The sequence below is a fragment of the Orbicella faveolata genome, unplaced genomic scaffold (assembly GCF_042242905.1).
Source record: "Orbicella faveolata isolate gen_17 unplaced genomic scaffold, um_ofav_v1 contig_13, whole genome shotgun sequence".
In the NCBI taxonomy this organism is placed as follows: Eukaryota; Metazoa; Cnidaria; class Anthozoa; order Scleractinia; family Merulinidae; genus Orbicella; species Orbicella faveolata.
The window spans coordinates 12,254,415-12,270,070 of record NW_028301540.1 but is presented as its reverse complement, the minus strand read 5'-3'; the positions used below and the strand labels follow the sequence as shown (position 1 = coordinate 12,270,070).

At 38.2% G+C, this 15,656-nt stretch overlaps 2 protein-coding genes across 2 annotated transcripts; both read right to left on the bottom strand.

The window, feature by feature from the left end:
• Positions 1-3,003: 3,003 nt before the first annotated feature.
• Positions 3,004-14,441, bottom strand: LOC110064770 (SE-cephalotoxin-like). The gene is made up of 2 exons (XM_020771869.2): positions 14,308-14,441; positions 3,004-8,125 (listed from the first exon to the last, which is right to left on the bottom strand). The coding sequence occupies exon 2, from the start codon at positions 8,089-8,091 to the stop codon at positions 4,867-4,869; it is 3,225 nt and encodes a 1,074-aa protein (XP_020627528.2). The 5' UTR covers positions 8,092-8,125; positions 14,308-14,441; the 3' UTR covers positions 3,004-4,866.
• LOC149115033 (uncharacterized) lies at positions 11,459-14,298 on the bottom strand. The gene has a single exon (XM_089285830.1). It carries the CDS (start codon positions 13,575-13,577, stop codon positions 12,789-12,791), a length of 789 nt encoding a protein of 262 aa, XP_089141956.1. The 5' UTR covers positions 13,578-14,298; the 3' UTR covers positions 11,459-12,788.
• Positions 14,442-15,656: the final 1,215 nt, after the last annotated feature.

Genomic DNA, 15,656 nt, shown 5'->3' with positions numbered 1-15,656 from the left:
GGATTCACTACTCAAGAAAATTGGAAAGAACGTAGAATTTACATGACAAGATATGGTTTTATGGCAATGTCAAATGACTTGGGGAAACAGTTGACACATCAAAATTTTGACGGGGTATGAATGAAGACCCACTAAAAGTTTCAGCATCGAGTAGTGAATATTGCGTACACCTTGTACGCTACCACCCTGGCTCGCCTTGTAAGCGATGTCCAAAATATACCGAGGTCTGCCAAGTGCACATAATTTAGGGGTAAAAGTACTGTATCATCCGAAATCTACCACCCCCACCCCCCTCCTCGGGGCCGCCTAGCATGCAGAGTTATCAAGATTATAAGCCAACCGTTTATCAAACTGATTTTGCTTTTGCTGGTTCCACGTGAAAACGCTCATTTTCTTACAAACTATTTCAGTAAGGGAAGTGTCTTGCGAAGGGGGTTAAAAGATGACTCTTTCACAACGACCTAATGTAATAAACGTTTTTGTAGTAGGAATAAATAACTCTGGAGTTTAATATGTGTACATATTTCTTGTACATACAAGATAAAAAGAATGTGAAACACGAAGGAACCGATATAGAAAATGAAAAAAAAAAAAACGATCACAAACATACACCGATTGTCGTTAATTAATATACAGTGCTTAGTGAATTGAATCTTTTTCTTTCTTTTTTTTTTTTTTGCATGGTTTTGCCAAATAACGAACATCGATGCTCGATATCTATAAGAGAAAATAAAGAAAGTAGCCACCATATGTTTTTCTAACTTAAAAACAGCGCAACAGTAAAATACGAAACATGTATTTTTACCATCTTCTACTGTTCTCATAACCTTTACTGAACTCGTTGGTCCATCGCCAGCAGAAGCGAAGGCTAAGACCTCAAATTCATATTTCGTATTCTCATCAAGTCCAGTGGCATAATTGGTGCGAATTGCTGACCCGTTCACAGTTATTTCGGTTGGCAATCAACCAACAACGTCTTTCTTTTTGTAGAGCAGTTTAAAATCTTTTGATTTTAAGCTTAAAATCCTTTGATTTTAAGCTTTGAACTTAAATTTGAGTACGAATACGAGATCGAGTACGAGAACGACTTTTCAATTCTGGTTTTCAGGCTTCACATTATCAAATCGCAGACCCATTTCATCCCATGAGCTTCCCCCTCTGCCTAAAACCAACATGAAAAGCGAGGGCTCTAGAAACGTCACTGGTTTGAAACCAAAAATCGAACTCGTACTCAATCTCGTACTCTTAGTCCAATCTTAAACTCCCTATATGCAACACACGACAATACCTTCAGACAGAAACACATCATTAAAGTTCATTGGAAAACTGTTCAAATATGAGGACCTGGAGATCGAAACAAGCCTAATGTGAGGAATGAGGACGGAAACAGTACCAGTTATCATTAGAGCGCTCGGAACTATCAAAAAGGAACAATAAAACTACACAGCAAAGATCCTTGGCTAATGAAACAGTGGCGAGTTGCAAAGGATCGCTTTACTGGGAACATCTTACATTCTGAGGAGGGTGTTATCAATGAAATAGAGGTACTCTTATAGCCCTGTGGTGCCTCAGGACCATGGTTTGGTCTCCGCCCTATGAGAGAGGACATAATAATGATGATAATAATAATAATAATAATAATAATAATAATAATAATAATAATAATAATAACTGTCAAATCATCAAACTATCAAACGTACACTATGATAATAGTTAACAATTATTCACCAAAGTGGAGGTGAATAATTGTTTTAGTATATACCACACAAGCTGAATAACTAGCGGACCAAAAAATAACATTATTTGTTTAAGAGTAACTTTATTTGAAACGGGAAGCCATTTTGTTTTTCTTCGGCTGCTCGGAGGTGAATAGTGCTTGGCTAATCACCTCCGAGCTAGCTAATCAGCGAGCGCGAAAAGTACTATTCACTTGTGTGGCATATCCTAATAATTGTTACCATAATTGTAGTCTCAGAAGGGTTATTCGTAGCTTTTTAAAATGCTTCCATCACTTGTTTATACTCCTCTCTTTATTATTATTATTATTATTACTATTACTATTACTATTACTATTACTATTACTATTACTATTACTATTACTATTACTATTACTATTACTATTACTATTACTATTACTATTACTATTACTATTACTATTACTATTACTATTACTATTACTATTACTATTACTATTACTATTACTATTACTATTACTATTACTATTACTATTACTATTACTATTACTATTATTATTGTTGTTGTTGTTGTTGTTGTTGTTATAATAATAATGAACCACAAGCGATAACATTTTCTATTACAATAAATGTCATGATTGCGAGACTTAACATAACCTAAGTGGCCGAGTACGCCAAAAAGTGAAGGAAATTGAGAGAGCACAAATCAAAAGCAGTCGTAGCGCATGCCAGAAAGCTAACATTTTGAGGCTCCTCGCAGCCTGTTTAGCAGGTGTAAACAGGCATTGGGAGTGAAATTCTCCTTCACATCCTCGCTTCTTCTCCCCCATTTACACCTCCCAAGCAAGTTGCGCTCCTGGCAGTTTAACGATATCTGCAAATGTGTGGTTGGAACCAACCGCTGCAGGAGGCGTAGAAAAAGCTCATGATGTAATAAGTTTTCCAAATCCCTTGCAAACTAAAGGATTCTGGGGTCAGCAGTTTAAAGTTTCAGCTAGAACACATGGAAAATGGAAAATCTTTAAAACGGTCTCAAAAGTGGCATCCTTCGACAATGTAAGAGTTTTGAAACGCATCAAGTACCTGAACGAAAGCGCAAACGTTTGGAATATATAAACAGGGAAGTTTTAAAAGCGCGTTTGTGTAGACAGGGCCTAAGACAGTTGGATTATGATGTCATCTGGTTCCTTCTGTCTAGGCGTGGCCCTATCCTGGCCTTAAAAAAAAAAAACAGTCTGTAGTTGTCTTCCTACATGAGGTATTTCAACGTTTCACCATTAGCGCATCGTGAGACAATGAAATTCGCTAGTTATTTATTGTGGTCAACGAGTTTATTGCTGATCATTCGATCCAGTTGACCGTTCATAACGTCAAATCCGGTCAAGTCCAACTACACATAATTGCTTGTACATGTCATCATCAATAGGACATTTGCGTGATGACGCCAGTTGACTACAACTACCAGAATCCTTCGGGTTTCGTTTTTCTCGTGCTAACTACAGCCATTGTTATTTCTACCCCGCTGGGAATACAAAATTAAATGATGAAGGAAAAACAAAATGAATTCTGGTAGCTTTAGTCAAATGACTCTATAGTGAGAGCTGCCTATTAGAGAGAATTTAATCCACCACTTTATACCGCTACATACTACCTAGTACACAATAGATTTCCAGCTAATCAGCAAAATCATTGGAATTATCCCATTTTTACTGAACTTAAGAAAATCACCAAGATTAAAAAGTCACAATCCTGTTGGGCGACAGATTTTGAATCGAGAATTCGAGCTGTCTATTTGTTCTTGCTGGACTGCGTTTGTGCAGTAACAGCAGAAATTAAAGCGAAAGGAACCACGGTGGTTAGAAGTCGTGCAACCCGATGCAAAGAATGGTTGTTTGCACCACTGAAAAGGTGGCCTCTTTATTCGAGCTGAAATCACTAACCTATTCGAAAACAGCTCAGTTCAAATTCTATGTTAGTCTTCAAAACTACTGACAGTCAGTTTAACGGTTTGCTTCCAAGCACTCTATCAATCTTGATGCTTGAATTACTGGCGGTACGTTTTGCGAAGTGGTCCCTTCTTCTTAAAACAAAAATGTTAATAAAACTAAGGCAACCAAATGGCTCTAAGCTGGTCTATCCTAAACCCAAACAGGTTGGAGTTTTAGAGTGTTATTCTACGATGGAACTTAGTAGTTCCACAGTCCTTACCTGGACCGCAGTCGGGCTAGTTCTCTGTCTATCAACCCCAACTTAAAATATTTGATAAAAGAGTAAAACAAAAACATAGTGGAAGAGTAACAAGAGTGTTACTTGTCTGTGGGATAGTTTTAGATGAAACATAGCAAACTCTTAAAAAGGCCATGTCACGAGTGTTTGGTATGAATTTAACAAGCCACAGGAGATGTTTGTACAGATGGAAACTTAAAATAATGCTACAGATGGTCAGCATGGAAATGGGTTGAAACTTGAAAAACAGCGGGCCGCTGTTTTTCAAGTTTCAGCTTTCCTGTCTAGTAAGAACCATTATAAACCGATTATGCGTTGGGCGTCTTTAAAAGTTAACTTTTACTTCTCTTTCTATTGGATATCTAAGACCAATTTGAGTATAAAAATGTTCTTAATTCTTAATTAACCCGAATGTTGGGTTCCCAAAGACCGAAAAATAACCATGACATAGCCCCTTTAAATGAAGAATTTTGATTTAGCCGATTTAGACGATACGGTGTCGTTTTGCAACTTCCACGTGTACACATGCAACTCTACTCTTTCAATACTGCCTGAGCATACGATTTTCGAGGAGTTTTAAAGACATGTTTCAAAATCCCACGACATTTGAGTGTCGTGCTCAACGAGTAACACGTTGCATTTACTGAAAACATCAGTTGTGTCGTAATTTGGGTCCGAGTTTGATTTCAATTTGTGATGCACATTAGAATAAGCCTGGGCTTATAATTTGTGTAATAGAATAGTTTATTTATTATCGCAGGCTTCCCGTCTAAACCTGTCGCCTTCAACGATGTTCGTACCACCTAAATCGGCTAAATCATGATAAATATGAATATGATATGGATATGATGATGATAGTGAAAACGGGAGGTTCCTAAATGTTTGCAAAAGAAAAAAAAAACGAATCACATCATCAGCCCTAAATGTCCTGCCGTCTACATGACCTCTAACGGGCAAAAATGTTCCAGCTTTCACTTCTGCATCTTTTGTCATATTTGCTGATGTAAATGCCAGGACAGGTTCGGGTTTTAATGTCCTTATTGTCTTGGCTCAGCCAATACCCTCTCCGGCCGCGTTTTATGGAATATTGTATGAAGACGTTATCACCCTTCTGTATTGGCTTTCCTCGACAACCAACTCTTGTATCGCTTGAACAGCTGCCTTCACGTTCGGGTGAATAAATCCAGAATCTTTCCCCGCGACAGTTCCTTGTATCTCTGGAATCCCACCTGCCGTAGCCGGGACAACTCCTCGTCGGACAAACACCCCCACTACCCCAGCAACTCAGCCAGTGGCCCGCACCGTAATAAAGTGCGATTGAGTCACCATATCTAACAGGTTCCCCAGGACGGTAATGTGTCGAGTACAGTATGAATGTCTCACTGTTGCACGATCTCCAATCGCTGCCTGTCATTTGACTACCAGGACAACCTCGAAGTTTGCAACGATCAACACCACAGTTGACAGTGCAATAACAGCTCAACCACTGATTTCTTCTGGCGTTGCTTCTTAATGCTATCAGGTCACCCGATCGAATGAAGTTTGGACATCGAGACCGGCTTTCGTCATCGTTGTTGCGACAATCATTGTCTCCATCACAGAGCCAGGTTTTCCTTATACATCTTCCATTCGAACATCTGAACTTCCCGTACCGAGCAGAGCAGCAATCTTGGGTCTCGCATTTTGTAGTTTGGTAATTTGATCCACCCTGGTCTCTTATGCAGTTATTGACATTGCTTGATCCTAAGCAACGTCTGTAACGAAACTTGACTCCTCCACCGCAGGTCTTGGAACAACGACCCCAGCTACCAAAATTTCCCCAAAGGTATTTACATTTTGGTTGAGAGTCCCATTTCAAGATATTGCCGATCCTCTTGCAAGTAACTTTTCCCGGAGTCGAGCGCCTCTGCTTGTCGCACCTTAAAGTTACAGTCATGCCTTCGAAGGTCAGCTCGTCCTTGCACGAAACACTCGTACCATCAACACTAACAAGACCACAGCTGTATTTCTTCCAGTATTGGTTGTATTTCTGCTGTCGACTTTTGAAGATGTTTCGGATGTACTCTGCTTCTTTCTTGTACTTTTTGCGGAGGTCTTCTGTTTTTCCTTTGGTTTCAAGCAACCACTTTTGATGCAGTAACAGCGCCTCTCCCAATGCTTGGTCCAAGTAGGCTAAGTTATCCCTGAAACCCTTGATATCTTCATTGTACTTTGCCGAGCAACCGCCTCCATTGTGATTTAGGTATTCTCGCTTGTACGAATTATAGATGTCATTTCCAGGGGTGTCTAAAGTACCTTGACCAAGAATCATCTTTTTCAATCTGTTCTGTAGCTTATAGGTAGAAACTGTCTGCAAATACTTATCGATTTTTCGGCCAAACTGATCAAAAGTCATCTCGTTCTTCTGCAGTTTTGCATAGAGATCGGCTATGTCTTCGACGTTGTAAATGTTTTGAGAATGCTTGATGATGTTGTTCGTATGAGTAAAGGAGGCCTTGATCTTCTGTAAAACCACGTTTAACTTCTTGGACAACGACCTTATGGAGAAGAACACGTCTACAGTGGTAGGAACGTAATTTACAACTTTGAAAGTTTTTCTTAATTCCGCGATCAGCTTTTCTATGGTGTCGTCAAAGTATATGCGTTTTTCACACGATTCTCCTTCGTAGTTCTTCTCACAGATACATTGATGAGTTTTCGTAAATGGTAGTTGCCTACACTGACCGTGACTATTGCAGCTGTCCGACTGACATATGCCATTGACAGTGCTGACTGCTGATGCGATAAAAGCCCACGTTCGGATTTTCGTTCTCACGCGATTGGCACAGGTGGTACTGTGGCGATATCCGGAGCACTGTTGTTTAATATCAGCAGCCCGTTCAAGCGTCGAGCTTCCACATCTCTTCTTGGACAGAATGTTATCAGCGGCGTAGATATAGTCGGAATTGCACCCGTCGCATTTTTTGAAAACCAGTAAGGTCTTGGCTTGTGTAATGTCAATGCAGTTTGCAGACGACTTTGTGTCCTCGTGGACCACAAAATACACCTTTACCTTCTTGGGATCCGACCGGTCATCTAACCGAAAGTATGTACTGCCTCTCAACTCAAGACCGTGAATCCTTGGACGGTCATTCTTGACTGCTGCCACAGCCCAGGTGTACCAGGGGTACTTGACTTTAAGTTCATTAAAGATGGCTCGAACTATGCTTTCCTGTGCAGATCCCCTCATATTCTTCAAAATCTTGTTAGCATCCCTCTTAGCGTGGTTCAGAGAGTTTCTTCTGCAGTGCCAGACCCGATCGTCAAAGGCTCGACGAATTTTGAAAAAGTACGTCTGGATATCTTTGAAACTTTTCTTGGCTCTGCTTTGGTAGCCCTTGAAATAATAGTAGGTCATTTTCTGCTGGGCAGCGCTGGTCATTATGTTTTTGACGAGGATCATTAACTCTGACAGCTTCGTTATATCGCAGCCAAATTGAGCAATAAATATATCGAAGATGTTTCGTTGGGTGATAGCTTTTGGGTGGGCTGCCATTCTGTAGAGGTTCAGAAGGTTGCCGTCCAAGTTGTTGTTTTCATAGTATTTAACGTATTCTTCGGCGAGCTTTACTTGGTCTATTCTTCGTGTTTTGGTCCCCATTAGCTTACGGATGTTGGTTAGTTTCTTGGCTCCATTCCTCGATTTATACTCCCATTTGATCCAGGCAGACAAGAAAGTGTTGAAAGCGGTATTCGCCTTGATAGATTTCTCTATTTCGTCGAGTTTCTCATCCAGACGATCGAGCTTGTTATTGACTTCGTTGAAGCGTTTGTTTATCAAGCCCGTGATGACATCGAGCTCACTTGGCATGAAGAAAGTAAAGACAAAACTTGCAATGGCAGATGCAGCCTGCACTGCTTTGAGAGCTTTGCCAACTTTGGAACCGATCTTGGCTAATTTCGTCTGCTTATCCAATAGTTCAGCGCTTCTCGATTGAGCCGAAACCTTCTGCAACTCTCTGATGGCCTTTGCTTGAGCTTTATAGTCTTCGTCAATAGAATTCAGTACAAACTGAGCAGTTTCGAGAGCCGTAGTTACCTTGGCCTGCTCTCCAGGGTCCAGCCCGGAACTTATTGAACAGAAAAACCATGAAAGCCACAGCATTTCTGCTAACCAAACTACCTTCCTCATTTCTCTGGCGAAAACAAATCCCGCGTCAATTATACTGCAAAGAAATGAAAATTAAAACACGTTTTAATACATTGGAGCAAAATTCATCTTTCTTGGAGAAAGGGCAAATTTGGTAAAGATCAATTATGGAAAACGACTTATCGCGAGAATGGTTTTCGCCTCAAAAAAGATCGGAAACAAGAGTTTGACGAACCTGACCGAACTCCGATAAGAGCACACTAAGCGGGTGCGTATTCTGGCTCAGTAAAATAGCGGGTATTCGGAGAAAAAACTTGAGCGTAAATAGCAACAAACACGCTCTATTTGCAGGATCATTCTAGGCAGGGAAGTCAGTCATAAAATAAGAGTTCCTTTTAGGACTGAAATTTATATCAAACTGGCCTTTGAAAAGAATTTTGTTTTGAAGAAAACAATCGGGCCATCAGGACACCGTTTTATTTCTTTTTTTTTTTTTCCCCACATTTTTATTTCCATTATTAAATACAAAGTACAGCGCTAATATTAAGTGTCAATAACATAATTACAAAACGTTGATAATAATATAATTATTTGAACTATATAGTGTAAGAAATCATACTCTACTACCAATAAATAATTTCCATCTGGCCTGAAATTTCCTTTGCGTGTTGTTTTTTAAAGCTATGTACTTTTCAGTCTTATATTTCATATTAATCATTTCTTTAAAAACAGTAATATTTGGGCTGAGACTTCGTTTACGACTCGTCCAGATATGCCATTTTGCAACAATTAAAAAGTAATGTAGTAAGTCACTTACTTCATCTAATTTGCCTATCAAAACATCCTGCAAGGAAAATTCAACCTGTTTACCAGAAAGTGCAAACCAAAAACTTTTGAAATCTTTCCAAAACTGGTTAGTATGAAAACATTCATAAAATAAATGATTAACAGTTTCTGAGCTAACTCTACAAAATGTGCAAGAATCGTCTTGAACATAACCTATTTTGGCTAGACGAGAATTAGTGAAAGTGATATTATTTAAAATCTTGAATTGGAAGCTTCTGATAAACATTTCGGATGAGACAGCCTTGACTTTTATGAACGCTTTAGTAACAGCTGAATCTGCTAAACCAAAGTCTTCTTTCAGTTTAGCAAAGCCCCTTGAGACTCGTACCTACCCGAAACAAGCAATTCATAGAAGTGTTTATTTTTACATACAGTAGGATTAAATTTTTTCTCCCCACATTGAAATTCCAAACAGCTCTCTAGTTCACTTTCGGTCACATCCAAATCCTTCAGGTGGGCAGGAACAGCAGAACGAATTTCTGACCAGACTAAAAAATTTGTATGCTTCAAACCTTTACTTTTAGCACTATTATAAGATTCTATATTATTCTTGTTGAATTGCAAGTGGTTAATAAGGAGGATACCTGCTTTAACATAATTTGAATAATATATTGTTTTATTATCTATCTTGATATCTTTGTTGTTCCAAATTATATTATAAGATGTAGATGGCTTTGTTGAAAAGGCAATTTTAAAGTCAGCCCACCATTGGAGAAGTTCTCTACAAAAAGTGGAATTAATTTTACAGTCTTTGACATCGTAATTCCAACCAAGTAGAAAAACCCCGCCAAAATCCTCAAGCAAATAAGTAATATAAGCTTTCCATGGGGACGAGCTTTCTGAAAAAATTCTACCAAGCCAAGCTAATCTTGACGACTTAACATACGTTTCAAGGTCCATTAAGTTCAAGCCTCCGTATTTCAAGTCATTTACAGCTGCCAGTCTAGCTATTTTATCTGTCCCTTTCCATAAAAAACTATAAATAATAGTGTTTAATTGCTTTATAAATTCTTCTGGAGTTGTTAGAACTGAGAATACATATAGCATTTTGAGAAGCAGAAGTAACTTTGCCAAATAGTGAGAGACCTCGGCAATTCCATAACCGTATTTGTGTTCGAATGTCTTTTAATTTATCATAAAAATTTTTCTGTAATTGGTCAGTATCATTATAGGTAAATACTATCCCCAGGGCTTTGACACTTTTGCTCCACTTTAGCCCCAGAGGTGTCGCTGTATTTTGTCTGCATGAACCGATCCACATTGCCTCAGTTTTAGTATAATTAATCTTTAAGCCTGAACAAATTGTAAATCGATCAAGCAATTGAAGGATGAGTTTTACACATTCAATATTAGGTACAAACAGAGTCAGGTCATCAGCATATTGTACCAGCTTAAATTCTTCCTGCCCTATCATTAGGCCTTGAATGTCTTCTCTGCTTCGAATAGCGACTGCTAAAATTTCGGCTGCAATAATAAATAAATTTGGTGATAACGGATCTCCTTGTCTTACTCCTCTCTGTAATTCAAAATATGGTGTACAAATACCATTATTTAATACACAACTAGTTATGTCTCTATAAAATGTTTCTACCCATCTTATGAGGGTAGGCCCAAAACCGAAAGCATCTAAGCATTTTAGCATAAAATTCCAGTCAATACTATCGAACGCCTTTTCAAAATCAATAAACAATAATATGCCTGGTATATTTTGTTGTGTTGTATACTCCATAACGTCTATAATTGACCTTGCCGCTTCACCAATGAACCTACCCTTAACATAACCTGTTTGGTTAGTATGTATTATCTCTGGAAGGACTTTGATAATTCTTGCTGCAATTACTTTGGAAGCAATTTTGGCATCTAAATTAATTAAGGATATTGGTCTCCAATTTTCTAAATAGTTTCTATCTTTTCCTTTCTTTCCAGTGAGTGTAATTAAAGCTTGCTTTTGAGAGCAAGACATTTCCTTATTATCAAAGGCCTCATTAAAAGATGCAATCATAAATTCACCTATTAAGGGCCAGAAAATTTTGCAGAACTCTATTGGAATGCCATCATTTCCGGGTGTTTTACCCACTTGAAAGGAACCCAAGATAGACTCGCACTCCTGAAAGGTTATTTTTCCTTCGCAACGTGAGCTTAGTTCGTCAGAGAGTTTCAATATATTTGGGTTTTCCAAAAAGCTTTTAGCTTGTTCACTGTTCAGATTTACTCTTTGTCTACTATACAGCTTGCTGTAGAAAAGTTTTTCAGCATTCAATATCTCAAACGGATCGGTCGAAAACGAACCACTAAGGTATAATTTCCTTACATGCTTTTTAATGTTATTGCGTTTTTCTAGATTTAAATAATATTTACTGCTCTTTTCACCGTGCTCGTGCCATCTTGCTCTTGCACGAACAACAATTCCTTCTACTATTTCATCGTATAGTGTTTCAAGTTCATTTTTAAATTTGTCAATTTCTAGTCTTGTGAATTCGTCGGGGTTTTCTTGAAATTTATTTAACGCATCTTGATAGTTGAAGTTAAGCTCCTCTTCTCGCTTTTTACGTTCTTGTGCTAATTTTTTAGAATAAGTGATTGAGCTTGTTTTAATTTTAAATTTTAGCCAATCCCATTTTGCCCTATTGTCTGATAAATCCCTTGCATCATCTAACCAGTTTGGCAATTCACTATTAATCATGTCCAGGTAATCTGGCCTGTCCAGCATGGAAGTATTTAGTTTCCAAAAACCAGGTTCTTTGCAGCTCTCCTTAATGTTTTCTAATTCTAGTACTATACAAGAGTGGTCAGTTTTAATTGAGGCCACAATATCAACCTGTGTGACTTAATCATTCAATTTGTCCGAAATAAGCCAGTAATCAAGTCTGCAGAAGATGAAAGGAGAGCTTTTACTCCATGTGTAGCTGCGAGTATTCGGATTCTTAATACGCCAGATATCGTGGAGACTGGATTCATTTTGAATGTTTTCAATCGAATTTATCACATGTTGTCGAGGAATTAAAATGCCGCCTTTTTTGTCTATAGTAGGATCTAACGGACAATTAAAGTCTCCACCTACGATGCCATTGCTATCACTGTCCAAGTCAATACCTCGTAAAGCAGTCGACAAATCCTGATAAAAGCGAACAGCTTCTGCATCTTTATTCGGACCATAAAGGTTTACCAGAAAGTAATTTTTATCTTTGATTTTTGCATTAAGCATTATTAGCCGGCCTTTTGAATCACAATGTTCGTGCTGAATAACAATGTCCAAACCACTCCTAATTAATACAGCGACACCCCTCGCATTTGTGCCCCCATGAGAAAACATAATAGAAGAACCCCATTCTTTTTTCCATTGACTCTCACTGTTCTTTGTTGTATGTGTTTCCTGAAGAAAAGTTAGATCTGTTTTTTGTTTACGACACCAGGTAAAAATAGCTCTTCGCTTTCGGAAATTGCCAAGACCTCTAACATTAAGAGAGAGCAATTTCAGGCTGTCAGGTTTCATTTTAGAATTGGTCATTTGAAATATTTTGGATTAGTTGTTTTGAATGTTTCAAGGTTATTGACAACATTGTGTTTAAATTAACATATTCACACCATTTGTGAATTTGCAATCGGAAATGTGGAAAAACAAAACATGGAAATACATACACAAAACCAAGACGAAACCAACAAAAACAAAACACACACAAACAGAAATTCGAAAGCGTACTTACCATGGCTTTGGCAGCCCGGTTTCTAGGTACACTTTCGCCGAGCAACTCCGAATTTCTTAATATATTAAGTGAACGGTAAAATTACAAACTAAATTAATAAGTGGAAAAAAAATAATAAAATAAAAACTCCATGGTATAAAAGTCTGCGTGGTCCAGGAATAAAGCACTGTCCAATTATAACTTAGAAAGTTAAGCTTTAGGTAGGTAAAATGACTTTAAGCTGTCCATTCCTTCCTTCTTATACAGAATTCTAGCCGGAACGCTCCATGGTATAAAAGCAAACTGAACTTCAGGCCTGGCTTTAATTTCTTGAAGATAATTTTTCCTCAACTTCGACCGATCATCGCGTACAGATTTCGAAACATCATCCGAGATAAAGATCATTGATTCTTTATATTTGTTATCCTTTAACTTACTTGCCGCCAGTTTGAGAAGATTAAATTTATCAGTGCACCTTAGCAAGTACACGTGGACCGGTCTTGCCTTTGGCGTCTCGTTCTCAGATGGATTCCGTCTAAAGCTACTTCTGTGTGCCCACATCACTTCGATTTTTCTCTCTAACTTCATGTGGCGTTGCAAGAGTTCAACCTCAATAAATTCCTCCATCGAGGTAAAATCTTCCTCACTCCCCTCTGAAATGCCCCCAATGACCACGTTGTTTCTTTTGCAGCGGTTCTCTAGGTCGTCAATCTTCTCCTTCAGAGCCTCAACCTCCGTCCTGTCTGCTTTCAGCGACAACTTAGAATTGCACTCTCGAATTTCTATATCCGTCTCTTGAAAACTATTCTTCAGGTCTTCTACATCCTTGATGATTGTACTTAGTGCTAGCTCCAACTTATTTAGTTTGGTCAACATCTCATTCTTCGCTGTAATGAGCACGTCCATCTTGGCAAGAATGTCATCCAGCTTACGCGAAGAGTCGGCCGAATCGCTCGTCATTTCGTGTTTTCGCGCTTTAGACCTTGTTTTTATACTCATAAATGAAACTAGCTGGAGAAAAGCTTAAACCATTTGCAATAAATTGCTACAAATAGAAGAAATTACGGAGAGCTCGAGAGTGTATTTTTCGCACTGCTAGCGACAAATTGAAGAAACAGGTTGGCCCAAATACCTGTAAAGGAGTGTCCTTAATAGCTTTCCGATTTCGTTGCGACGGTTCGACATCATCGTAATCCTTCTGTCGCCTAGTCTCATTTCGATCATAGTGTCAAATTCGAGATTGCTTAGAAATATGTCTACACAGCCAGGTCAAGAAAAAGAAATAATTCATTTTATTTAATTTTCTTATCAATTTCGAAGGCAGAAGAGGTTGGTTTCCGTCATTATAATGAACAGTTTAATTCTAATCTAAGTGAGGCAGTAATCTAAGTTTCTTAGAGCTGTAACTCACTCGGCGATAAAAAAAAAATAATAATAATTACTTTTTCGTATAAATTTCCAAAACTGTAGGAAACGATCATTTTTCACGACAATTGCTTAGCTACACGTAGTACGAAGCCGAGCGACTATCCCAGCCATTTAGCACATACTAAGCGGATCACCGTGCATTTAGAATAGGTCACTAAAATAGGGGGTCCACCGCACAATTCACGCAAAAACGAAACCGTCGGTAACAAGGAATAGTTGCGTAGTCAGAGAGGTTACCGTTTCTAAAAATACTGAAGCAAAATTACGTTTTGCGTAGGTCTAAATATTCCATTAAACTCACCTGTTGAAAGATGTTCACGCAAAAGTCACTCACGCGAATGAACTGGTGGTATGGCTACATTCAAATCTAATATTTATACCCTCACAAGGAGAAAAGCAGGAAGTGTATAATAGGGATGACTGATAATCCGCTCGTCAGCATGGCACTTAACAATGTGCTTCCTTGACAGTACTGCGGAATTAAGTCAAGCGAATTGTCTGCGGCAGCGTAAACATTTGAAAACGTGTTTCCGATGGTGCAAATCCTCATTGATTAGTCCTCTGCCCCGTCTCTGCTTTAGAGTACGAAAATGAAACAATTTTCAAGCAATCAAAAGCGTAACTTACTTTTCTATTTCATCGATATCGCTTAAATCCATTCGCCCTTTCGAATGCTGTGGCTCGTCTTCAATTGATGTACGATTTGAAATGTGTCAATCGAAACAAGGAAGTTTTAATACTCAGATTTTCATAAGTGCGAATTTTCAATTAATTAATAAGCTCGCCGGCTTTGGGATATTCTACCTCGCGATAAGGCGATTCCAGCAAATCAAGCGGTTCGTATTGTATTGTTTAATTTTACACAAACGGCTTTGTAATCAAATCTGTTAATTTTTAAGTCTCTTTAATCGTAGACCGCAAAGCGGAAACTGAATTATCTATCAATGTTTGCAAATTGAAGATTAACACTTATCTCACCTTCTGTGTTAGACGTAATACAATTCAAATCAAATACATCTAATTGAGTCTACAAAATAACTGATCCCATCATGGCGTAAATACTTTGGTAACTGTAAACAGTCGATTTTTCAGTTTTAGTCTGTTCATTTTAAGTCTCCATATGTTTTGGAAACTGCGATGTTTGCAATGGGAAGAAAAACACTTGTCTAATCTTATGTGACAGAGGTAACGCAGTTCAAATCGAATATATCTAATTGCGTCTATGAAATAAAAATTCCATCATGGCGTAAGTACTTTAGTAAACTGCGAGTCGATTTTTCAGTTTTAGTCTGTTCATTTTAAGTCTCTTTACTTTTTGGAAACCGCGAAGCGGAAGATGAATTATCTACCAATGTTTGCAATGGGAAGAAAAACACCTGTCTCATCTTCTGTGTCTGAGGTAATACAGTTCAAATCGAATATATCTAATTGAGTCTTTGAAATAAAAATTCTATCATGGCGTAAGTACTTTAGTAACTGCGAGTCGATTTTTCAGTTTTAGTCTGTTTACTTTAAGTCTCCCTAATTTTTGTAAAGTGCAAAGCGGAAGCTGAATTATCTACCAATGTTTGCAACGGGAAGAAAAACACCTGTCTCATCTTCTGTGTCAGATGTAACACAGTTCGAATGAAATATATCTAATTGAGTCTA